The sequence below is a fragment of the Triturus cristatus genome, chromosome 3_1, assembly GCF_964204655.1.
Source record: "Triturus cristatus chromosome 3_1, aTriCri1.1, whole genome shotgun sequence".
NCBI classification, from domain to species: Eukaryota; Metazoa; Chordata; class Amphibia; order Caudata; family Salamandridae; genus Triturus; species Triturus cristatus.
Genome location: NC_140583.1, coordinates 645570670 through 645595472, shown reverse-complemented (window position 1 = coordinate 645595472; position 24803 = coordinate 645570670). Strand labels below are relative to the sequence as shown.

The following is a 24803-nucleotide window of genomic DNA, read 5'->3' as shown; positions in this document are numbered from 1 at the left end:
ATTCAACTGGAGGGAACCAAGAAAATAACCAAATTATTATTATTTTTGAATGGGGGAAAAAGTGCTGTGCAAGAAAGTGAAAGGTTTATTTTATTTTCTACAAAGCACATCAAAGGTTTGCTTGCCTTAGATCACCATATCCCAGCTTTTGCATTTCTCTAAGTAGTAGTCGATTTTCCTAGTTTTTATGGCTGCTACCTATTTGCATCTTGTCTCGTTAACAGGTGTGAAACCCATGAGTGAACCCAGAAAGTCATACTTGTCTGAAAAGTAGAGACAATTCCAAATTAAGCAAGGTATCATTTGTGTAGTTCTTTCCCATAGAAACAAATTGGTGGAATAACAAAATAATGAAAGAAGTAGGAAAAATAGAACAAGGTGATAATGTTTTAATCTGTACATTTTTACCTTGAAAGCCAGTGTATACAAGTAATTACCATTATGTCTGTAAGAATCTTCTAGTTGCAGGGATATGTACTTTGGTTGTTGGCCAAAAACATGAGATACCTAGAGTTAACAACTGAGATGTAGCTTATAATAATATTTGATTGTGTACCAATTGCGCGTTAGTCCATATGGTAAAATCAAATAAATGAAAAATGGGTGTGAAGGAAACCTGGGCATATTTTAAATGTCTTCAAGATACTGAGTTTAGGAATGGTGGTTATTTGTAGAACTCTGGATTTGGGGTTACCTACAATATCTTGTGATTCAGAGGGCATTTTGCAAAATGTGTTGTTTCTTCAACACTGGCTTACATTTAGAAGCCCAAAAAATTAAGAGAAATTCAAATGTTCCACCATTGTGTATACCCACAGTTCTCCTGATTAAACACTGGGCCTGTTTTACGCAGCATGAAATGCCCGGAAACTCAATGTGGAGAAATAAAGTTTTCGTCATGTGGGTAACTGCTATATTTGGGCCTGGGCTTGGCTACCACGCAAGGGCGGGCGGGGAGGGGCAGAAAGACTTTTGGAGCTTTAGTGGTGGGGGTACGTCCTGATGTCAATATGGGCCAGCCCCTTCCCCATTGTTTTATGTCTTGCCTGAGGCGACACATGCACTCGGTTGCTTGCAAGACATTTTCTTTACTTTCGGTGGGCTTAGAGTCCACCCATTGTATACCAATGGTTGAATTCATCATCCCTCATTTCCTTGCTTCTCATTGGTCAGCCCATGCTGGCTTCACTTACTTTTCATGTGTTTGGTCTTCCTTTGGAGCATTGCCCAAGTAATGCTTCCTTTTCCAGTGCCTTCCCCTGCTTGCACTTTCAGAGGTACCTTTTAAATTTTAACTGCAGCAGTCCATACAGTACCGGTATTTGCAGACCATCTTCCCCCATTCCACTGCACTTTGTTGCTTGCCCCCTGCAGCGGTGTTTCTTGAACTCGCTCCCTCCCATGTTGCTTGCCACACTGTTCTTGCCTTGTCCTACCTGTCCACTCCAGCATTGTTGTTTGCCCTGCCCTTTCACTCCCTCCATCGTTGTTGCTTGCCCCGTCCCTCATGCATTTTGCCTCATCCCCCGTTTTGTGGCTTGCCTGTCGCTCCCGCGTTATTGCCTGTCCTGACCCATCCGCCCACTCCTGTGTTATTGCTTGTGCTGCCCTTCCTGTCCCTCTCCTGTGTTGTTGCTTGCCTCGCCCCTCCTACATTGGTGGATCTGTTATTGTTTGCCACCCCCGTGTTGTTGCATGCCCCGTCCTACCACCTCTTCCAGTGTTGCTGCTTGCCTTGTTTTCCCCATCCAGCGTCATTGTTTGCCACATCCCCCTCCTGCATTGTTGCTTGTCCTGGCTGTGTCGTATTGCTTTTCGTTTTTAACTATCAGGCACGCTGCTGTACAACATGGCTAAAAGACATTAACAAAGCCAATATTTCTTGCATAGGTGAGAGATATTGGCTTTGACGATGCTTGTTTAAATATTCCTGGCATGCAGCAAGCTTTTTGTAAACCCTCTCCTCCCTCAGTCTGCTACCATGGAGGGGGGGCAGAAATATTGTTGGGGTTATAATACTGTAGGGGCACAGCCCAAAGCGTGGACAAAGACACCCCACACCCCTTTAAAAAAATTGTTTTAAAAAAGATCAGAGTCAAGTGTGCTTTGTGCTCCTCTGGGAGGCGATTGGTGGTAAAGCCCTCCCCGCCCCCGAACGCCCAAAATTTGTCCGCGATCTGCGTGGCACTCTGAGAAAAATGTAATTCTTGGGACGCAAGCGATGTTCTTTCTTCATGTCCCAATATAATTTTTTTGAGAAGAAAAGTGCTTCCATCAAATTATTTTCTTAAGAACTGTGATGAATAATCTGTTTATATCCACTGCACTGTGAAGATACTAGGGTGTATATGACAGGTTTGTCCACTGCATTTGAGTGGTTACTGTTACTACTACTTCCCTCATTGCTCTAATCAAGCTCGAGTCTTTCTAGTGGTGTTCTACCAATTTGAGGCCTGCTTCTAGTTTTGTTTTGGGTAAGTCCCAATTAAGTTTCTATCCACTTTGATGATTAAAGATTGCCATCTGAGAACCTCCATAGAAGCATCCCAAATGTTTCTCTGTTTACATCGTGTCTGTTATTTACCCCAAAATACTCCACTATCTGGGTTTTTAGTTCATTTTTGAAAACTATAGCTTTCAGAATTGATATGTAAAACTGCCATGCTTTCCTCGGTTATATGCCTGATGTGCCTGTCTCGCATCAAGAGGGAGTGTTCAGAGTTTGTTATTGTGCTCACATTTACCCTTTTAGTTATGCCTACCATAGTTTCCATACTCCAGACTAGGTTGATTTGAGAGTATGTCTTATGTGTGTCGGAGAAAGAAATACATTTTCTATCATTAGGGTGGGTTGTTCTCAAGCTGTCAATCACGGTTCTGTTAGCTTTGAAAGAACTGCCTGGAACATATGTCCGCTCACATGTCTATCGCCCAGGAGTCTTATCTGTTCCAGATATTGGCATTGGATTGAAGTCGGGTAACCATATCATTTCTCCCACTACTTTCTCTTTGACAATCAATAACAACATGTTTAGAAATTTCTCTTGGCCTGCATTTGCAGCATACAACATTAGCATTGTCAAATCTTGTTCTATTTACCTATTAGTATTATGAATCTGCGCTCTTTATGATCTTTTATATAATATCCTCTATCCCCAGAGGGAGATCTCACTAAAGGCCACATCCACCCCATACCTTGATTTACTGAGCCATGATACTGGGTGGGAAAGAGTTGGTGTGAAATATCTTTCTGTAAGAGGTGTGTCTCCGGTAGACAGATTGTGTCTGGGGATTCTAAAGAGCCTTCTAGGTCATGTGCCTCTTAATAGGGGTATTACATCTCCTGACGTTCTATGTTATAATTCATACCATAAGCTATCTGGTAAAGTTCTCCATCATATGCAAGGTTTGTCGGCCTATACTCTTTGCATCTGGTATCCTCATTTGTATATCTGTTAATCTTCAATCCATCACCTTTCCCTTCCCTGAAAATCCCCTCACTTGAACATTAGCAAACATAACCATTATTCCTCTACAGGTGATTTCCCAAGTGAGTACTTGATAACGCCCCAGGCGCCTCACCTGCGACCAGTCTCTCACTCCTCTCAACGACTATCACTTATGTTCTCAATATTGCCAAAATATTGTTACCGTCCTCCAAGCATCTTAACCGCATAGGGAACATGCTAAATCCTAAAGTTCCTGTGAGCAGTCATTTTCCCGCCTCACCTTCCGTAGACTCCTAGCTAGTAACTTGCTAGTACCCTTTTCTTCTGGGTAGTCTAGGGCGTTCTCATCCTACTTTGGTACTGTACTACTTCATCTTAAGAATGTTCTGTTGGATATGGGGCTGTCCTCAGTCCTATCATCATCATCTTTACTGGCCTAGGGTGGTTGATTGCTTGGCTTTTAGACTGGTAGGCCACCTGTATGTTAGCTTTTTAACTCCGCAGGTCCCTTGTGATCTCTTGCATAGCTTGTCTTTTGTTCTGTGTATTTGGGATACATCTTGAAATCATTGAGTTGTGCAAGTCCTCACAGTCCGTGGAATTAGTCTTCTGGATTCTTCCAAGATTCTGTCTTTTACACAAGATTAGACAAGCTTTACTGGTATGCCCCTTGGATGTGTTGAAGAGGTCCCGACTGATCTTTCATTATGTCCAACATTCACTTTCCCGTATGTTTTATCTACTGTCATGTTGAGTTTCTCCATTGCGTCCTCATTTTTGCTAACTCGATCTCCCAACTGATTACATATCCCTGGATTGTTCCATTATCTTGGAGAGCATTTTGGCTCAGACCGTCTTCAATTGTTCTGAGAAGGTTTTGCTTTTCTTTTCTTGGACATCTGCAGGGCTTCCCAGTAGGTTTTTCTTCATTAAGGGTGAAGGTTTCGCTTTTCTTGAGGCCATTGTTGCATTCTTTTCCTGTTGTACTAGTATTAGCTTTGTTTTTTTTCTGGATGTTTCCTTCTTCCCAACTGGAGCGCAAGTCTCTTTTGGGTTTATTAAAATACGCTTTATTCATGAAGGCCTTGCCATTCATTTCTCATTTTCGTTTCTTTCTACTGTCGTTCATGATGAAATGCACCTTTTAAATAAAGATTTAACGTCTGAGAGATATACACATATATATACAGTGGAAAAAGGCGCTACACCGAAACGTGTCCTATCCCGCTTCATCTCTCGGTGACATAAAATAACCGAGTTTACCCCCTGGATTGTGTGCGGTCGTCTCGTTTCTTTGGATGCGAGTATTGGAGTTGAGATATATATGTATGTATGTATATATATGTTTATATGTATATGTGTATATATATATGTGTATATGTATGTATGTGTGTTCTGAGATCTTTTTGTAAGCATTTAAGTAATAGAATGTTATGTGGAACACCAGAAATCGATGCCATGAACTGGGTAAAGAGAGAGTCATTTGAAGCCAAATAATAATAGCAAAACTATGGTGGCTGGCAAATGGGAGATGGTGGCTGCAAGATGAACATCTGAAATTAGTGCCACTGTTCAAGTGCTCTTATTTTAAAGGCTAACTATACTGTCATTCCTCATGATTTACCTGTGGATCCAAAATGTTATTGTTATAGATTACGGTTGCCCAATGGATCATTTCCTTCACCTTTTTTGCCTGTGAAAAAGCCACAAGACATGTTAACTAGTTTGCAGCTATAATGAACTGTTTATTTTAATCTTTAAATTTTTCTCTTCCTGCAGCTTGAATTGAGTGACAACAGAATCTCTGGAGGATTGGAAGTACTGGCCGAAAAATGTCCGAACCTTACACATCTCAACCTCAGTGGGAATAAAATCAAGGATCTAGGAACCATTGAACCCCTGGTGAGGTTCACTGATTATGGAAGTGCAGTGTTAAAGACTTAATGAGAACATTGGGCTTGAAATGACAGATTTAAAACCAGCTTCTCAGTCAAATGGTTTGTATGAAGTGGTGATCAGGGGTTAGGGAGTTTATGGTAACTTCTACTTCTTTTGACTGGGGAAAGGAGTACTTCCATTGTTATCTTCTTGACAGTCCCAGCAAGCTTCTTGGCTCATGGACCTCATGAGCTGAAGGTGATGATCTACCTGTGTTACGGTGGATGTGCACCTTCAGCACCATTATCTAAGAAAAAGACTGAAGCTCTGTAAGGGGAGTAAGCTCACAGTATGTGAGGGATTAAAAGGGTATCTTCATTTTTGCTTTAATTCGTGTCGTATAGTGCTATGAAACGAGTAAAAAGTAATGGCGCTACATAAATGTAATAAACACAGTCATTTTCTCATACTTTAAACTTGATCATAAGCCATCTGTTATCACTTTATATACAGTTATAGAGATTATGAAGTAAATGTGCGCCAAACCGTTTTTTTTTTTCGTTGCAGAAAAAATTAGAAACCTTGAAGAGCTTAGATCTTTTCAATTGTGAAGTTACTAACCTGAATGAATACAGGGACAACGTATTCAAACTCCTCCCACAGCTCACCTACCTTGATGGCTATGACAAAGACGACAAAGAAGCACCTGACTCAGATGCTGAAGGGTACGTGGAGGGTCTCGATGATGAGGACGAAGATGACGATGATGGTAAGTAGATTGCTTCACGTATTATTGTTATTCGAATGATTAATGTTTGTTTACTCCAATCCCGTCGTTACATTTGGTACCTACTATAGCACTGTCGGTTCCCGAACCCTACCAGTCCTTCACTGGTACTGGCCTATTAAAACATAGGATCAGTCCACCTAAATGAATCCTCTCAAAATATCTCTGTACAGAAATTATTGCCCTATAAAAAACTACACCAAACCCAAATAGAATGTGCTGGTGTACCCAGTGGGATCTACCTGTAAAATATGCATATCTTTTTCAATTGGATATCACTAACCCAATCCCCGTCCAGTGTCGCCTACCTGTAGTCCCAGGTCTGGAGACAATAGTTGTCCATCACCCCTCCCTGCTTTCCTTTTGCTCCCAACTCAGACGCAATCTATCTCACAACAAATGTACTCCTGCATCTTCCTCCTCATTTAAACATAGGATAGTGGCCTAATTTTCAGATTGACCAGCCTACCAAGTGTCCCATCTGCCTTATTTGCTATACGCATTATGCAAGTAAACTCACTTAATTCCCCGTCCCTTCAAGCAGCTCCATCTGCTTCAAAGCTAATGTGATAATTTCCATTCATGACAGTTACTGCAGCTCCCTCTTCCTCCACAATCTGCTGCACCATCTAACTCTTCCAAAACTCTTGGACGCATTCAACCAACACATCTATTATCTAGAGATCTCTGCTACATATTTCATTCTGTCTTCCGTATAAAGTTCTGCCAGGAATGCACTCTCCATCGCCTCAGCAGCGTCTCCTATTTTCATCTATCCAATCTGATCCCCTTTGAACATTGCGGTATGTAATATGGTCGATCCCAACAAACTTCTGAACGCACCTTTTATCTTGGACGTCTCCAAGTTGGCCTTTGTACAGTTCTCCTACTTCACTCACCAGTTATATTCTGTGCCATGTTTTCAGTCAACTCTATCCCCATCCCTCCAATTTTTTAAGTTCCTTAAAGCCCTGATGCGGATGATGCCGAAATTTTCATTTGCCTTCCCTGACAGACGTGCTCCAATCCTGTATAATGGAATTCATCTGTCATTAAACGCTTGATGGCTAAACCCTTCAAAGATTGAAATCATATGTTCGAGGCATATGAGCTGTAGATTGTATACTTGTGCATAGATCCCCATCTGGTGTTGGGCTCAGATGTTTGCACTTTGTTTTTTGTCTTGGAAGAAGTCTTTGTAGTCATGGGGTAGGTGACGCCTCCTTAGGACGATAGTGCCCATGAGCATCGACTCCATCTCCAGATTGTTTTTTCCCGCCATCAGTTTCGGATGTGATTTGCTGCACTCTGGGTCGGTGTCCTTTTCGAACCCCTTTCGATGCGCAATCCCTCTCCACTCAACGGTATTGTCTCGATCGCGTTTCCTTTTCGGCGCGTATCTTCAAAATATATATAATCCTCGACCTCGCTCTTCGACGTGGGCTGTTGGGCCTTTCCGCACCAACCACACCAGCAGTCAATGGAAAGGACTAATTTCAAAAAATGCCCCGGGTGTGGTGCTTAGTTCCCACACACGGACTTACACGAGGTTTGTAACCTCTGCCTCTCCCCGGAGCACGAAGACAAGAACTGCGAAGCCTGTTCATCTTTCAGGTCGAACAAAACCATCCGTGACCGTCGGCGTCACAAAATGTCTTGCGGATGCAGCTCGATTCCAGACATCTTCAGAACAGATCCCAATCTCCATCCGGAACAACAAGCTGATGAAGGAGCGCTCTCAGTCTCCGAAGCAGACGACTCCGACGTTGAAGACCAGGCAGTCACCCCGGCTCAGCGGTCCGCGAGTACCGAAACCCCTCTCCCAACCAAAACCAAACCTAAGGCTCCAGTAACATCTTAGCCCTTGGGCTCAGGTCGACACTGACAACACACTTCAGATGCCCCGCCCTCGGGCCCGGCAATGAAACAAAAAGAAAAGCCTTCTGGCTCGGGATCGAGCCATCCCGGTGCCCAAAAATCACCTTCGGCACCAAAGTCCAAAACCAAGGAGGTACCACTCCCTTATTCGTCGGCGCCAAAGCCCTCGGCATCGAAACAAACGAAAGACAAACATTCGGAGGCGAAAGTCTTCGGAGCCGAAAAAATCTTCGGAGTCGAGCAAAACTTCGGAACCGAAATAACACTGGGAGCCACAAACTCCCATGCCGAAAGCTAAAGAGCCCAAGACATCACAGAAAGCTTCAGAGACATGGGCAAACAAAATTCTGACCCTAAATCTTCGGCACCGACAAAGGACATTGTACCCGTGCAACAACTTCCAACAGATTTTCCGGATCCGAAACAAAAGACTCTCTGCATTGACCCAGAGACAGGCAAAGTTGTCGCCAAGCCTCCTAAAAAGAGAAAATTGGACACTTCAGAATACCCTGAAATACCCATGAAGCGAAAAGAGATGGGCACTTGCACTACTCCACCTCTCTCTCCTCCAGCTTATCCAAATCTGCTAATTTCTCCAGCATACTCCCCAAAACATACATTTTCACCTCAACCACAGGATGATGAAGATGAAAAAAGTGATGAGGGTGGGAATGGAGATCCAGATAAAGATGATGACACAGATACCATTCCACACAATCCAGATCCTTGGGATGATTACAACACAGATCCCGAACCACACAATGGCCCAGGCCTGTATCCCTCTAGGCCGTCACCCCCAGATGACAGTATTGGGTTTGTGCAACTCATTAATAGAGCTGCCCAGTACCATGGGGTACAGTTACACTCTGATCCTTTAGAGGAAGACTTTTTATTGGAAATATTTACACCCACACAACACACACACCCTGCCAATGTTAAAAGACATGTTAAAACATGCACCACAAGTTTTTAAGGACCCCGTCAGAGCCACGATTCTTAACACCAGAATAGACAAAAAATACAAAGCAGCACCCACTGACCGAGTGTTCATTAAGGGTCGGGTCCCTATAGATTCTCTTGTAGTGTCTAATGCACGCAAGAGAGCAAGTTCACAAAGCACAGGCAACACCCCTCCTCCTGGTAAGGAATCCAAACTTATAGACGCATCAGGCAAAAGCATCGCATCACAAGGTGCAAATCATTGGAGGATTGCCAATGCCCAAGCTTTGTTGGCCAGATATGACAGAGCTCACTATGATGAGCTTGAAAAGCTAATGCCACATCTTCCTGACCAATTTAAAGACCTAGCTAATTACCTTATACAGGAGGGAAATTAATAACGAATACGTCTATCAAATGTGCGCTTGATGGAGCCGCCACAGCCTCTTGTACTATTAATACCAGCGCTTTGGTACGCAGGAACACTTGACTCCGAATCTCCGGATCCAAGCAGGAAGTGCAGTCCGCTATTCCTAATCAGCCCTTTGACCAAGAGCATCTTTTTGGACCCAGAGTAGATGCATCTTTAGAGAAGATAAAAAAGGATACGGAGACGGCCATGGGGGCCTTGCAAACCCCTAGAGGTTAATTTTGTCGCTCCTTCTACAGTGCAGGCTCCAAAACTATTGGCTCTGAGCATCCTCCTTCTTCCTATAAGAGCCCCAATCAAAACAATTCCTCCAGAGGATACTTTCGTGGAGGGTACAGAGGCAACAATGGTAAGGGAAGAGGTTGCGGTATCAATACCCGCACCTCCCCTACCACTAAGCAGTGACTTCCCTTCACTTCCCCCGATCATCCCACTCCTTTCGGGGGAAGCCTCTCACAGTTCCTACCTGTCTAGAATTCGATCACAAAAACAACAGTTGATGAACAGAATTCAGAACAATGTCTACATTCACCCCAGTACAGAGATCTGGGCCTAAATCCATCGTTTCTTTGCTCACCATGCCATTCTAGTTTGAACCCAGCCATATGCAAATCAGTCTTGACCCTGTGCCTCATGGGAACAGTCCAGCCCAAACTGCTAAGCCAGGTCCTCCCTGGACTGTCACAATCACAACAGACAAGTGGGTAAGACAAATTATCCAGTATGGTTATTGCCTGGAACTCACCTCTACACCCCCAAATATCCCTCCCAGTCAACGTCCAATGTCTTCAGAGCATCTGACTCTTCTAAAACAAGAGGTTCTCTCTCTATTACAAAAACCTGCAATAGAACCAGTCCCCTTGCCTCATCAAGGCATAGGGGTTTACTCCCTCTACTTTCTAATCCCAAAAAAGGACGGTTCTCTCAGGCCAATACTGGACCTCAGACTGTTAAACCTCTACATTCAGTCAGACCACTTCCACATGGTCACTCTCCAACAGGTGCTCCCACTGCTTCAACAAGGCGACTTTCTCTCCACTCTAGATCTAAAGGCCGCCTTCTTTCATATTCCCATTCACCCCGCTCACAGGAAATATTTCCGGTTCGTGGTGGATGGTCAACACTATCAATTCAAAGTCCTTCCGTTCGGAGTGACTAAAGCACCCAGAGTCTTCACTAAGTGCCTCACAGTAGTAGCAGCTCACTTACGAAGACAATACATTCACGTGTTCCCTTATCTGGACGACTGGCTCATAAAAGCCAAGTCACTCAGCAGCTGTGTGCAACACACACACAAAGCAATCCAGCTGCTTCACAACTTGGGATTCACGATGAATCTCACCGAATCCCACCTCCAACCGTCCAACACACAACAATACCTAGGTGCTAGAATAGACACTTCAAAAGCTTTAGCATACCTCAACCCTCTCAGGATAAGCAGTATGCAAGCTCGAATATCCAATTTTCAGCCTCAACACTCATTACCAGCTCGAGTGTTCATGCACTTGATCGGGATGATGGCCTCCTGCATTCACATCGTCCCTTATGCAAGACTCCAAATGCGTCCCTTACAGGAGTGTTTGGCACGTCAGTGGAACCAGGCTCAAGGTCTGCTAACAGATCTGGTGTTGGTGGACAGCCGCACACATCGCCCTCTGCAGTGGTGAAACACACAAAACCTTTCCAAAGGGCGTCCGTTCCTTGACCCGGTTCCACAGATAGTGCTAACAGCAGACGCATCGCTCACCGGTTGGGGAGCACATCTTCAGAACCACACCATCCAGGGTATATGGACCCCTCGGCAAAAACAACACCACATACATTACCTGGAACTCCTAGCAATTCTTCTAGCTCTAAAATCCTTTCAACTCCATCTAGGAGGCAAAGCTGTCCTAGTCCGTACAGACAACTTGACAGCAATGTACTACATACAGAAACAAGGAGGGGACACACTCTCTACATCTTTCACAACTAGCTCAAAGCATATGGAGATGGGCCATTCTGCAAAACATATATCTTTTTGCAGATCACCTCCCAGGGGTACACAATCAGATTGCAGATCTGCTCAGTCGTCAAACACAGCAGATCCATGAATGGGAACTTCTTCCTCAAGTTCTTCTTCCATTCTTTCACATGTGGGGCCAGCCAGAAATAGATCTGTTTGCCACACATCAAAACACAAAATACCCAAGCTTCGCGTCCAGGTATCCACACCCATTGTCCAAAGGCAATGCGCTATGGATGAACTGGTCAGACAAATTTGCTTACGCTTTTCCGCCTCTCCCACTAATTCCATTAGTGGTTCGGAAGCTCAAACAGCTTTCCTTCACAATGATCCTTGTTGCTCCAACATGGGCCCGACAACCATGGTTCACAACCCCCAGTAGTTTCTCATCAAACACTGCGCCTCTCACCCAAGCTTCTCACTCAGAACCATGGTGAGATAAGGCACCCAGATTCCAATCAACTCAATCTTGCGATTTGGCTCCTGAAGTCTTAGAATTTGGTTACCTCAATCTCCTGCCAGACTGCATAAACAACATTAAAGAAGCTAGACGTCCTACCAGCAGAGCATGTTACACCGCAAAGTGAAAACTATTTGTAATTTACTGTACAAATAACAAAATCGATCCACCAGATGCTCCTATTCAAAACATCATATGTTATCTCCTATACCTACAACCTAGCTTATACATCCATAAGACTACATCTTGCTGCAATAGCAGCTTATCTCCAAAACAGACAACACTTGTCTTTATTTAGAGTACCCGCTATTAAAGCATTTATGGAAGGATTTAAAAGAATAGTTCCACCTAGAGCTCCACCTTCTCCAGTATGGAATTTAAATATTGTTCTTACTAGTCATGGGTTCCCCTTTTGAACCTCTGCACAAATACAACTACAGTACCTCACTTGGAAAGTAGCCTTCCTAGTAACTATCACATGCCGCGGAAGAGTTGGTGAACTCCAGGCATTAACCATATAAGATCAATTTTTACAAATCCATCATAACAAAGTGGTTCTTAGGCCTAACCCAAAACTTTTACCTAAAGTCGTTTCTGCCTTCCATCTTAACCAGTCTGTTGAACTCCCACATCCAGACTCTGTGGCAGAACGGGCTCTTCACACGTTAGACGTTAAAAGAGCAATACTTCACTACATTGAAAGGACAAAATCCTTTAGGAAAACCAGTCAACTCTTTGTGGTTTTCTCCCCACCTCATAAGGGCAACCCATTTCCAAAGCGGGTATTGCAAGTTGGATTGTTAAATGCATCCAAATATGCTATCTTAAAGCCAAAATGCACACTAACCATTCCCCCCTAGAGCTCATTTCACACGCAAACTAGGGGCTTCTATGGCTTTCTTAGGGAACATTCCCCTAGATGATATCTGCAAAGCAGCAACTTGGTCTACACAACACACTTTCACAAAACACTATTGTGTAGATGTGCAAGCAAAACAACAAGCTGGTGTGGGCGCCAGACTGTATTAAGAACACTTTTTCAAACCACTGCAACAGATACAGGTTGCCACCGCTAACAAGGTAACTGCTGTATAGTCTATGCACAAGTATACGATCTACAGCTCATATGCCTCGAACGGAAAATGCTACTTACCAGTATGCATCAGTTCTTGGCGCGTAGAGCTGTAGATTCGTATACGCCCACCCGCCTCCCCGGATACCTCTTTCTGTTCCAGTGTTATCTTACTTAGATACATTACACATGGACATCTTTTATATTTCTTACTAACTCCATCATAACCCTCCATGGCAAAACAATCTGGAGATGGAGTCGAAGCCCATGCGCACTATCGTCCTAAGGAGGAGTCACCTACCTCGTGACTACAAAGACTTCTTCCAAGACAAGAACAAAGTGCAAACATCCGAGCCCAACACCAGTTGGCAATCTATGCACAAGTATACAAATCTACAGCTCTACATGCCAAGAACAGATGCATACTGGTAAGTAGCATTTTCCTTCCCTTCTCTAAGTGTTCTGGAATCGTCTCATATCCCTTTCCTTCATATTTTGTTAGCTTCTGTACGTGTAGTTTGAGACTTTACTTTTTTTGCCACCAGAGCCAACCTAAACTAGTACTAGCTTCAAAACACCCTCAAGTTACATCCACCTCATCTTCTATGCAACACAAAACAACTCACGTATTCTAACCATTTTCAAACTGGCTACAGCAATAGCCTCTAAAGTGTCAATTATCGCTCCTTCTTACAGCCCCTTAGTAAAGTTTGCTGTTTTGCTACCCACACCATGGCCATCTTCCACTCTCTGAGATCACCTCTCCCTACAACTTCTGAAGGGGATTGCTTATAGTATTTCACATGTTCCTGTACAAGTTCTTGAGTTTGGTATTTAAACTTGAAAATGGCCAATATCCACCCCTCCTTCCACGGTCTGTGAATGGCCCTGTTGGCCCTGTTAGACCTGTCAGCCCTTTGGCAGTTCCCTCCTCATATTATCTTTTTTCCCTTTCCCTTCTCATTTTTTTTTTCCTGTCCACTAACTACTTTTGGTGTTGATGTAGAGGCTCTGGGCGCCTCATCCTTACTAATTGAGGGAGAGGCGCAAGGTGCTTCAATGAGGAAATAGGAAGAGGGAGGTTTGTCTCATAAAATGGTGGCACCACCTGTCACCTCAGCACCTGGGCCATAGACTGCCATGGGAGGTTCCGGAACCTTCTGGGCCACTCTGGCCAGTCAGGCCCCAGGTGATAAATAGAGGTGAGGGGAGGGCGACCATTTTAGGACGGAGTTGAGCTGTGTGGTAATCAGGAGTAAGGCACTTGGGTGAGGAGGTGGTTGCGCTAGTTAGGGAAGGGACAGGTCTAAGGGTCTGCACAGCTTCCCAAACCTGTTGACACCACCCCTATCCTTCTGACCGGTCCCTGAACGCAGCCAGTGACTTTGTGGAACGGCGTTACCCTGGGGTCTCACAGGTATCCGGTATCCCTGAAAGAGGTCCAGGATCGCTGTCTGGGACTACCTCCCCCTCATCCCTTCTTTGCCGGAGATGTGGAATTAGACTGGCCGTGGCGATTATCCATCACCCCTGACTGAGGAGGAGATGATCGTGCCCCGTAGCTAGGAGGGCTTTGTCATCCCAGTCGGCTGTACTGGAGAGTTCCTGGCATCCTTAAGTTCAGCCCCCCCCCCTTTTCTATTCCATCTACGAGTCCCTACCTGGAACGAGCACCACCGTCACCCAATGATCGGAGGGTGGCATCTGGTCCCCTGGAGTTGACTCGCCGTTGTCCAGAGTCCTGTGAAGGTGAGGGGCTGGGGAGCCAGCGACGCCGCTGATCGGGTGAGGAGAGTCGCCGCAGGAAGGAAGGGGGGGGGGGCGTGACAGGCCTGGAGGCCGCCGTCCTCAGGTCACATGGAAAGGGGCCGAAGCGCCGCCCTCCGTTGCCTGTAGTTGTGGAAGGCCGTGCCCCAGCAGGCCGCACTACTTCTGAAGGCGGTGAGCGCGTATCTCCCTAGGCACAGAGTTAATTCGAGACAGTGCCCGGCTGACAAGAGGCCGCTGAGGTGGGAGGCTCAGATCTGTGGGGAGTGCCCGAGCGAGGCTTCCATTACCGGAGGGGATCCACCAGCAGGGTATTCCTCGGGGGAGGGGATCGGTGGGAGTGCCAAGATTTTCACCCTCCTCCCCGTTGAAGAGAACACCTCGCCGGCAAAGAGAGCCCTGTCATTTACAAAGAAAGGGGTAGTCCGCTCCAGTTCCGGCTGGACTTCTGGAGCGGAGGACACCGGGACTGCACAGTAAGCTGGGCTTTGGAGGAAGGGGGGAAGAGAGTCCAGGAAAGCACGCAGCTACGGACAGTTAATGTCCTGATTATGCCCGATTGGTCCCTGGGAAGCCAGGTTCTAGAGTAATAAAACGGGTACACTGACCCAGACATCTGTGAGATTGAAGCCTATGTACTATGAAGCTGAAGTAAAGTGTTTGACATAGCAGTTAACTTCTAGAAGCCGTAAGAGTTCAGGAGCAATGCCTAAAATGTAGTTCATTATTGACTAGTGTTAAAGAAAGTTACGTGTACATGGCCTAGAGGTCACCAGCTGAAGGCCAGTAATAGAGTAAACCTCTCGCTTAGCCTTAAATGTAGTAGACGAAGAATTGACGACAGCAACAAGGGCCAAGAGGTATAGCGGTTGGGGGAGTCCATTGTCAAAAGAGCATTGTGTAGACTGAGTAACCAACTGATGTCCAGAGGGATGTAAATGTTTTGGGGAGCGCGTTTGTGAGGATTTAAAGTGGCGCTCCAGAGGCACAGGGCTGGGTTGTAACAACAGCGGGGGTGTATGACAATGCTATACTGAAGTGACAAAGGGAATTTATACTGTCAATCTAAATGTAATGAAATGTTACCTTCTGAGATATGAATATGTTTAACCACAGTTGAAAAGATAAGATAAAGACTTCTGGTAATCTTTAACACTCATCGGTGTAGTGTCCCTTTTTTTTTTTTTTAGTGGTGGTGCGCTGGAGTGTGAAATGAGTGTGACGCAAGCACAGCATGTTAACGAGTATAGGCCTTCCCACTTGAGCCAAGCTACCCCCGGATCTTAGGTCCAACAGGCCCTTATTATTTTTATTGCTTCTACAGAAGAAGAGTACGATGAAGACCTACCGCCAGGTGAAGATGATGATGACGACGATGAGGATGAAGAGGCAGAAGAAGAAGAAGTGAGTGGGGAAGAAGAGGTATGTATTGACTAGTGATATTTTCATTGTGCATGTACAATGTTACTGGTGGTGGAGCTGGCATAGCCACGTGTCATGGCAGTCCACTCTGTATGCAGACGTTATGAACCTGCTGTGGCCAATGTGCTGAGTCGATGAAAACGAATGAGGCATCTCTCTTCTTCCATGATTGATTTCTTTCAGTCACTGTCATTCTCTGAAACCTTGTCTTTCATAGTTGCACGTTTAATCAGTCTGAACATTCCCATACCACACCATTACTTGGCACCTATGTTAGCTGTCTCTAATGAGGCTAAGGATTAAATTAGCATAGGGTTGGAGTTCCCCTCTCATCGTCTTTAGTAGGGTTGTTGTATGGTAATGTGTTCTGTAAGGAACGGCACTAGTGGGATGTGTGACAAACAGGCATGCACTGTGAGAATTTGATGAGCGGTGCAAAAATCTGGTTCGCAATGAGATGTTCTCATGGGTGGACAGTTACAGACTTGTGCTCATGGGCAGTGTGGAGAGTTTTCCCAGGTAAGCAAAGTGAGAATCTGGAATTGCTAAGTAGTATGCCAAACGGAGGGGCAATATGAAGGGTGCACATGGAGATAAGAGTGAGAATTATGGGCTGTATGAGAAGCTGGCTCTTATAAGCACTGTGATCAATCTGAAGGCAAACGGAGAAACTTATCTTGGTGGGAAATTTGAGTTGGCATTTATTCCAGGTACAATACATTGTTGTAAAGGTCTTCCGTTCTCAGCGCTTCCAGCCTAGTATATTTCACTAGCACCACATCTACTCCTGATATTCCAACAAGTGCTGTGAAGAGAATGTTTATAGTGTGGGCTTTTTAAAATGAAATCCTCTTGAGTAGGGTAAATGGGGCGTGGCTAGCACATTACTTGCATCAAGATATTTTAGTGATTGCTGATTTCTTATTATTGTGAGAAACTCGTTCTTAAGCTGAAAGTGGATATATTCATTGGATGCTAGTGTGGGTTAGACACATTCTAAATTTTTCTTTGTTGCCAATAATTGCATTAGTTACCATTTGGTTTGCTTATTTAGTGTCTTCCTTAGACCTTTAGTAGGAATCATTGCCAAGTATAATGATGTGGCTAAATTCCTATGCTAAATTTATGCTGCACACATTTTGTAGGGCATTTCTTTTTTACAGTCTCTTGTGCTTTTTTCCCTAATAGGAAGATGATGAGGATCTCAAAGATGGTGAAATAGACGAAGATGAAGATGAGGACGAAGCTGGTATGTTTGTGTTCACTTTCATTCTGCCCTGCTTCTTCTGGGTATTTGCATTGGTTCTTAATCAGTTTCAGCCCTCAAATTATGAAGTGTTAAGAGGTGGGTTGGATACTAGTTCCATAGGACTGGCAAACCTGCTTGTAATTAAAACAAGTACTGCAATACAATATCTAGCCTTATTTTCCAAATCAGCTTTAATCCAGGCAAATTTGTGAAGTTCAGAATGCGTTTCAATGTTCTGGGAGCACAAACACCACTGTACACAAGATTTCACATTAATGTCCATTTGGTATTTTGTGTGTTGTGTGACCACTTTTTAGTCTTCCCTATTTCATCTTCACAAGCACTCCTATGTCAGACTACAGTCGTCAAATTAGCTGGCTAGCAGCATAATCTTGTTCTTCAAAGCCAAAAAAACACTGCAACAAACTACATATCCACACCGCTTATTACCCCACTAACTCCTAACCGACAATCAGCCAGCCAAAACCTCCTTGTCGCGTCTACTGTGTGTGGCATTCAGATTTCACACCTTCCGGAAAATCTAACATGTTCTTCCTTACCTTTGAGTTGCACTCAAACTCGCTGCTAAACTATTACATGACTGCCTTGAAGAAACATGCCATCTCATAAGAAGTGAACTATCCACGCTCCACTACAACCTTTCCACTATACTGTCTACAACATAAATATTTAAAATTGTGAAATGTTTTGTAATGGTTTTAACTGTTCCAGCATCACTTACCATTCATTCAGTCCCTACACAATCTACATTTACTCACCAAATCTGCTAATGACTTGTGTACTTTTGGATGCTGTTCTTTTCAACAGCATTTCTTGTCGAAATGTTATTGGTGTTCATACATAAATAGAAATAGTGTTCACGAAATTGGGACACAAAAGGGCAAAATTACTGAGTGTCTTCCTGAATTATACATTTTCTGTGATGAAGTCCTCTATGATATTGTTGAACATGAGAATATCTGTCTTTATGTACAGGATCGCAGGACACACTTGAATGGAAAATCTGTTTAAAAGAAAAAAGTCTCCTTAACCCCTTCAGTGCCCATGACGAGCTGGACTCGTCATGGGCCGCGGTGGCGCTGTGCCCATGACGAGTCCAGCTCGTCATAGACCCCGCCCGCTAATGCAACGGCCGGCACTGGGCGGGGAAAGGGGCGGGCACTGAAGGGGTTAAGAAAATGCCTATTGGGGGCAATGTCTGTGTTTTTAAATGAGGAAAACAAATTATAGAACTAAAACAAAGTAGGAAATAGTGTTTGTGTGGGTGTGCTCCCACGTATGTATGCACAAATTTGTCTTCACAAGGGGTAGGAAAGCGCATTAGCAATACAGCACATTCATTACATCTTTGGGTGCTTTTTTGGTCCAGTGAAATATGGGTCATCACCATAATGACAGCCCGAGGCACCTTGCAAACGTTTTGCGTTATACATTGTGTAGTCGACATTCTAAGGACAGTCAGTGCTCATTGTTAGAGGCACTTCACACAAAACAGCTTCAGTAATATATGCCTTTTATTGAAAGAATTTTCTTATAGTAATTTTTTTCAAAAATTCTTAATTGCAAAGTAAAGCATTTTTTTCTACAGAAGCTGTATAATCCAGCATTTCACTTACTAGTTTCAATTAACAGTTCTTTGTCAGAAATAAAAACTCTTTTCAAGTGAGCCTCAAAAAATATAATATAATAATAGGTAATGCATAAAATGTTTTTGGCGACACTTATAGAGCACGCAAACTTCAGCCTTATTTATGCTTTATGATGTCTGAACGTGTTTTTGTAAATCAAAGGCAACGCTTGTTTGATCGTAGGGATGATTCATGATGAAATCTAAAGAAAACATTTTTTTTTTTTTGGACAATCCATTACTGTAAGTGGGACTAGAGTATAAACAAGCAATAATTCTCTAGCAGGTTTGAGGAAATTATCATTACTTGTCCTGATGAAGGCCCTCTAATCAAATAAATACCAGGGTCCAAACTTAGACATGCCCATTTTATTGGTTGAACATTGAATGTGTAGAGGCACAGGGCCTGTATTTACATTATTGTCAGGTTTCTTATATGTCATTACTGTTCATATTCACTTTACTCACCAATCACCTGCACCTACTTTTATCAGTATTGCAACATTCTCTGTATTTGCTTTGATTACCAGGAATACAAACTTATTTAGTAACAAAATAGTTTATGTATATTTGTGATGTTCGTAGCATGTATGGCTGCATATACACATGCTCTGCAAAGTCCTGCTATCTTATGGTGGGCTTGAGCCTGTTAAAATTTGTTTCTGTTCAAAGAAGTCTTTCGAGTTACACTGTACCATGTGGTTCCTGCCTTCGTTGGTAATACGAACGGGTACCGACTGTTACATTGGTTTTCTCCACCATCATATTCGGACTTGTTTGACGGTGCTCCTTGGCTCAAAGCTCATTTCTTCAGACCCACATGGTCGACTCTGCCACTTCCATCACCAAGAAGAACTTTTCTGCCACCAGATATCCCTTTCCGCTCCCTCATCGTCCTTTGGAGACTCTTGGGGCCCACAGATCTCCCATTGTCGACTCTGGAGAATGAAGAGGGTGATGGAACAGACGCCCTTCTGGAAATGCCTTCAATGCCACGCGAAATACACCTGGACCGACCCCACAAGATATATAATCTGTCTCTCCTTTGACAACACCATCTGCACCTTCTGCTTGGCCTTCTGCTGCAAGAAGACCCTTAGCCAAGGAGATATAGACCCTTGGCCCACATCAGGATGAGACAGTCCACTGAAGAGTCACTGTACATCTTTGGCAAAGCCAGCCCCCTTAGAGTTGAGGAGTAGGAGGATGCAGGGTCTTTAGACGTACCCTCCCACCAGCGTAGTCCAGAGGTCATCGACTGGCTCCTCTGAGTCAGAGGAAAAAGACGTTCCATCTACTTCGCTTGACACTTCACACAAACTTGACGCCGATAGCTGTGAGTATGATGAAGCCAAAGCACCCAAACCTCGCTCCAAGCTGCATGCTGAGCAGAGCACTGCCCTCCAGGGAGTCGAGCCCCATGCATAAGCCGCTGTCGCCTACAGGTCCTCAGCTGTCCCCTATTGCCCAGGTAGGTAGGCACCAAAGCAACGCACCGGAGCAGCCTAAGAGTTTGGACCCCCCTTGGTATTTGAGCCAAAGAAGCCTGTCGGCTCCAAAACATTCTTCCATGGCTGACTGAGGATTCTGTCCGATCCATCCTCCAGAGACTTCAGGAGGAAATTGACAAGAGGAAAGGACTGATATCATCCGTCCTCATACAGGGAAGATCTCTTTAGGCACCGCAGAAACTTGGCCCAAGAAAAGGAGCCTGCTTTTGGAGGACATGCCAGCACCAGAGGATGCTTTTGAGCCTGCACTGCCTAAAAGGAGTCAAGGCTTCTCCTCTGGCTAACACCCCCACCGCCAACCCCACCCACCCCAGCCAACTACACCCATCTCCTGTCATGCTACGATAGTGCCCAATGTGAGGAGATGGAGGGTCTTCTGCAGCCACTCCCTGGGGAATTCAGAACACTGGGGGAGGAGTTGGTCTCACAGGGCAAAATCATTTCTAGCGCCACCATATGGTGTGCTCTCGACGCAACTGACACCAAAGCCAGGAAAGTAAATTCTTCATTCATATTTAGGCGGCACTCCTGGCTCTATATAACTAGCTTCAAGCCGGAAGTCCAGAGGCATATTATCAACTTGCTGTTCGACAGAAAGCACTTATTTGGCCGTAGGATGATGAGATGCGTGAGATCAAAAAGGGCACTGACCTGGGCAATGCTATGGGTGCTCGCCAGATCTCTGCTGCTAGGGGCTCCTTTCGGAAGCCACAAAAGGAGGAGTTCCAAGGCCATCTCTCCTGACTGGACCCAGTTGTACCAAAGGCAGCAGCAGGCCTGCCACCAGCAAGAGGGTGGAGGATACACACGGGGCACCTTTCAGAGCAGCAGTTCCATCAAAGGCAGAGGTAAAGGCACGCCCGGTAAGGGAGCCTCTTTCTCCAAGCACTGATTTGTCACACAGCACCTATTGGGAGGAGACTCTTCATTGGGAGGCCTTCACTTCAGACCAGTGGGTTCTATCAGTCATCCAGCACAGATATTGTTTGGAACTCCTGTAAACCCCACTAAACACCCCACTCTGCCCAGAACACCCTCAGCCCAGAGCACCTTTGTTTACTGTAGGAGGAGAGTCAGGTGCTCCTTCTCGAGGGAGCAATAGAGCCAGTGCTCCTAAAACACAGGGGCAGAGACATTTACTCTCTCTACTTTCTCATAGCTAGGAAGGATGGTTCCCTCAAGCCAATCAACAGATACATCCTCTTGGAACATTTCCATATGACTACCCTGCAGGATTCTCCTGCTGCAGCAATCAATTTCGTGACCATGTTAGACCTTTGACATACCCATTCATCTGGCACTACTTCTGCTTCATGGTAAGTTGCCAGCACTACCAATTCAAAGTGTTGCCCTTTGGAGTCATCACAACCCCAAGGATCTTGTGCCTTCCCTTATCTAGACAATTGGCTGTTCAGGACCACAAGCACCGGCACAATGGTCACAAGCATGGTCGTTGGGTTGGTAAACTCCAGTGTTGAAAAGGGCTAGCACCATACACTCTTTGCAGTGGTGGAATTGTAGCAACCTGTTGCGGGCCTGCCTTTCATGGACCCCATTCCTCAGGTGACCATTACTGCGTACGCATAACTCTCTTGCTTTGGGTGATGGGGCTCACCTCCACAACATGACAGTCCAGAACCTGTTGACCATCAACGAAGTCTCCAAATCAACCATTTGGAACTTTTAGCCATTCAGCTAGCCGTCAAATAATTTTTCCGGGTCATTCAAGGTAAAGTAGGCCTCGTACGAACAGACTGTTGTGTACTGTCTCCACAAATAGGGCCGCACATATTCCCCCTAGCTGACAGCATTGACGAAGTGGATTTTCCATTGGGCGATTCACCACAGAATACACCTAACACTGTACTTCCCAGAATTAGACAATGACTTTGCAGATCTCCTCAGCAGAGCGCAGCAACCAATACACGAGGGGGAACTCCACTGACAACTCCTACTCCCGTAGGTGGAGGGTCCCAGAGATCGACCTCTTCGCCACTTGCAAAAACACAAAATGCCCAAACTTCGCCTCCCAGGTTTCCACTGCCCCAGTCCATGGATAATGCTCTGTGGATGAACCGGTCAGGGAACTTAGTCTATGCTTTTCTTCCTCTCCCAATTTTCCGGTACCTAGTGAGGAAACTGTGGCAAACATCCGATCTCATCTCAGATGACTGGCGTGGGACAGACAACCATGGTTCTAAACCCTTTAAGCGATATCTATTGCTCCACACAGGAAGCTCCCCAACAGGCTGGACCTTCTCACACAAAACCAAGACAGTGTTAGACACCCGGACCCCATGCAGCTCAACCTAGCGATTTGGCTCCCTTTGTCCTGGAGTTTGCTTGCCTTGACTTTAGAGAGTATGAACTTACTAGGGGAAAGGCATACGCCCACCATGCACACTTGCTATCCTGCTAAGTGGAAGCAGTTAGTTCACTACTGTATCTCAAACCACCTAATTACACTAACATTCTAAGATGTAATCTGTTTCCTCTTGCATGTGCAGAAGTCAGGGCTACCGTGTACTTCGATTCTGTTACACCTAGCCATTATCGCTGCATAAATGCTGAACAGGCAACACTCCTTACTGTTCTAGATCCTTGTCATTAAAGCCTTTATGAAATGCCTTAAACGAGTCATCCTACCCAGGGTGCCACCTGTCCGAGTCTGGAAACTCAAGGTGTCCTCACCAGAATCATGGCCTACCTATCGAACCATTACACTCTTGCCCTTTACAGTTCCTCTGCTGGACAGTCGCCTTCCTGGTGGCCATGCTGTCCCTTAGGCGTATTAGTGAGCTACAGGCCCTTACATTGCAAGAGCCTGACCAGATCCACAGTGACAGAGTTGTACATGGAACCAATACTACATTCCTACCAAATATTGTATCCCCTTTTTACCTTAACCAAACATCTTTCCCCAGCCTGCCTGGGTATCAGAGAGAGCGCACCACACACACTTAATGTCAAGCATGCTCTTATGTATTACATAGATGGGGCCAAGTCCTTCTGTAAAACACAACAGCTTTTAGTTGCCTTACCAAAGCCCATAAAAGTAATTCAATATTGGAGGTAGGCGTGCCAGGTTGATTGTCAAATACATCCAAACCTGCTAAGTTAAAGCCAAAAGAAACCCTACCTGCTGCCCTCCCCAGACCTCACTCCACCGGCAAACAGGGCACCACAAATGGCCTTGCTTCAGAGCATATTCATAGCTGACATCTGTAAAGCTGCAACAGGGTCAACTCCACACACCTCAAAACGTTATCCTGTGAAACTTCTTGCAAAACAAAAGCTAGAGTTGGTCAAACTGTCCTGATGAAACTGTTTCAGACCTCTACACCATCCACTGGCTAGGCACTGTTCTGGGGAGTACTGCTTTACAGTCGATGTGGAGCATGTGTATCTACAGCCACACATGCTACGAACCGATTATGTTACTTTCCATCAAGCATCTGTTAATCGCATATAGTGCTGTAGATGCACATGTGCTCACCCACCTCCCTGAAAGCCAGTGTTTGCTACAGATATCGTCAACCTACACATTTACTTACATGACACGCATTGTCACTGTACTATACTTGTTTTCCACCTGCTGTGTGGAATACAATCAAACAAAAGAGTTGGTGCCCATGCACATTCACAACTAGACGAGGAGTTACCGCTACATTGTAGCTCAAAAGAATTCTTCTAATAAAAGCAAGTTGTAACAATCCAAGCCCAACACTATATGGCGGGAGTATGCAAAAAATGTAATCTACAGCACTACATGAGATAAACAGATGCTTACAGGCTAAATAACACAATCCTTGCAGTTGATACAGATCATGTGTATCAACAGTCACACATGCTACGTAGAGAAAATGTTACTTGCTCTGTAAGCATCTCTTTGTAGTGGATAGTGCTGTAAATCCACAAGTACCCACCATTCTCCCAAGAAGCTGCCAATGATTGCACATATTTTGTATTCACTTCTTTACTTCTTTAACAACTTACAAAGCACACTGCTCATTGTAGTAGCCTTACTCTACACTCACTACTCAACCACTGAGCGGGAAACAATCTAGGATGGAGTTTGTGACCATGCGTAATGTGGACTAAGAGAGGTGTCACTGCACATCCTGTTACTTGAAACTTCTTTGAAGAAAAAGTTTTTATAATGCACAAACCCAACAGTAGATGTAAATAACTCTTTCCTTCTGGCGGCCAATACTTGGGCGAGTCCCTTCATTGAGTTGCAAGCACAGAGTCTCCCCATATACACACTATTCCTCAGAACTAAATCGACTTTCTTTTGTTTTTAATTTG

General features: G+C 44.7%; 1 protein-coding gene across 1 annotated transcript in view; it reads left to right on the top strand.

Annotated features, from left to right (window-relative positions):
• The window catches only part of ANP32A (acidic nuclear phosphoprotein 32 family member A), a 136837-nt gene that overhangs the window by 78094 nt on the left and 33940 nt on the right, over window positions 1-24803 (top strand). The window contains exons 3-6 of the mRNA XM_085644644.1: window positions 5229-5351; window positions 5895-6096; window positions 15990-16087; window positions 17276-17336. Of these exons, the coding sequence (XP_085500770.1) occupies window positions 5229-5351; window positions 5895-6096; window positions 15990-16087; window positions 17276-17336 (484 nt within the window). The remainder of the gene's footprint in view (window positions 1-5228; window positions 5352-5894; window positions 6097-15989; window positions 16088-17275; window positions 17337-24803) is intronic.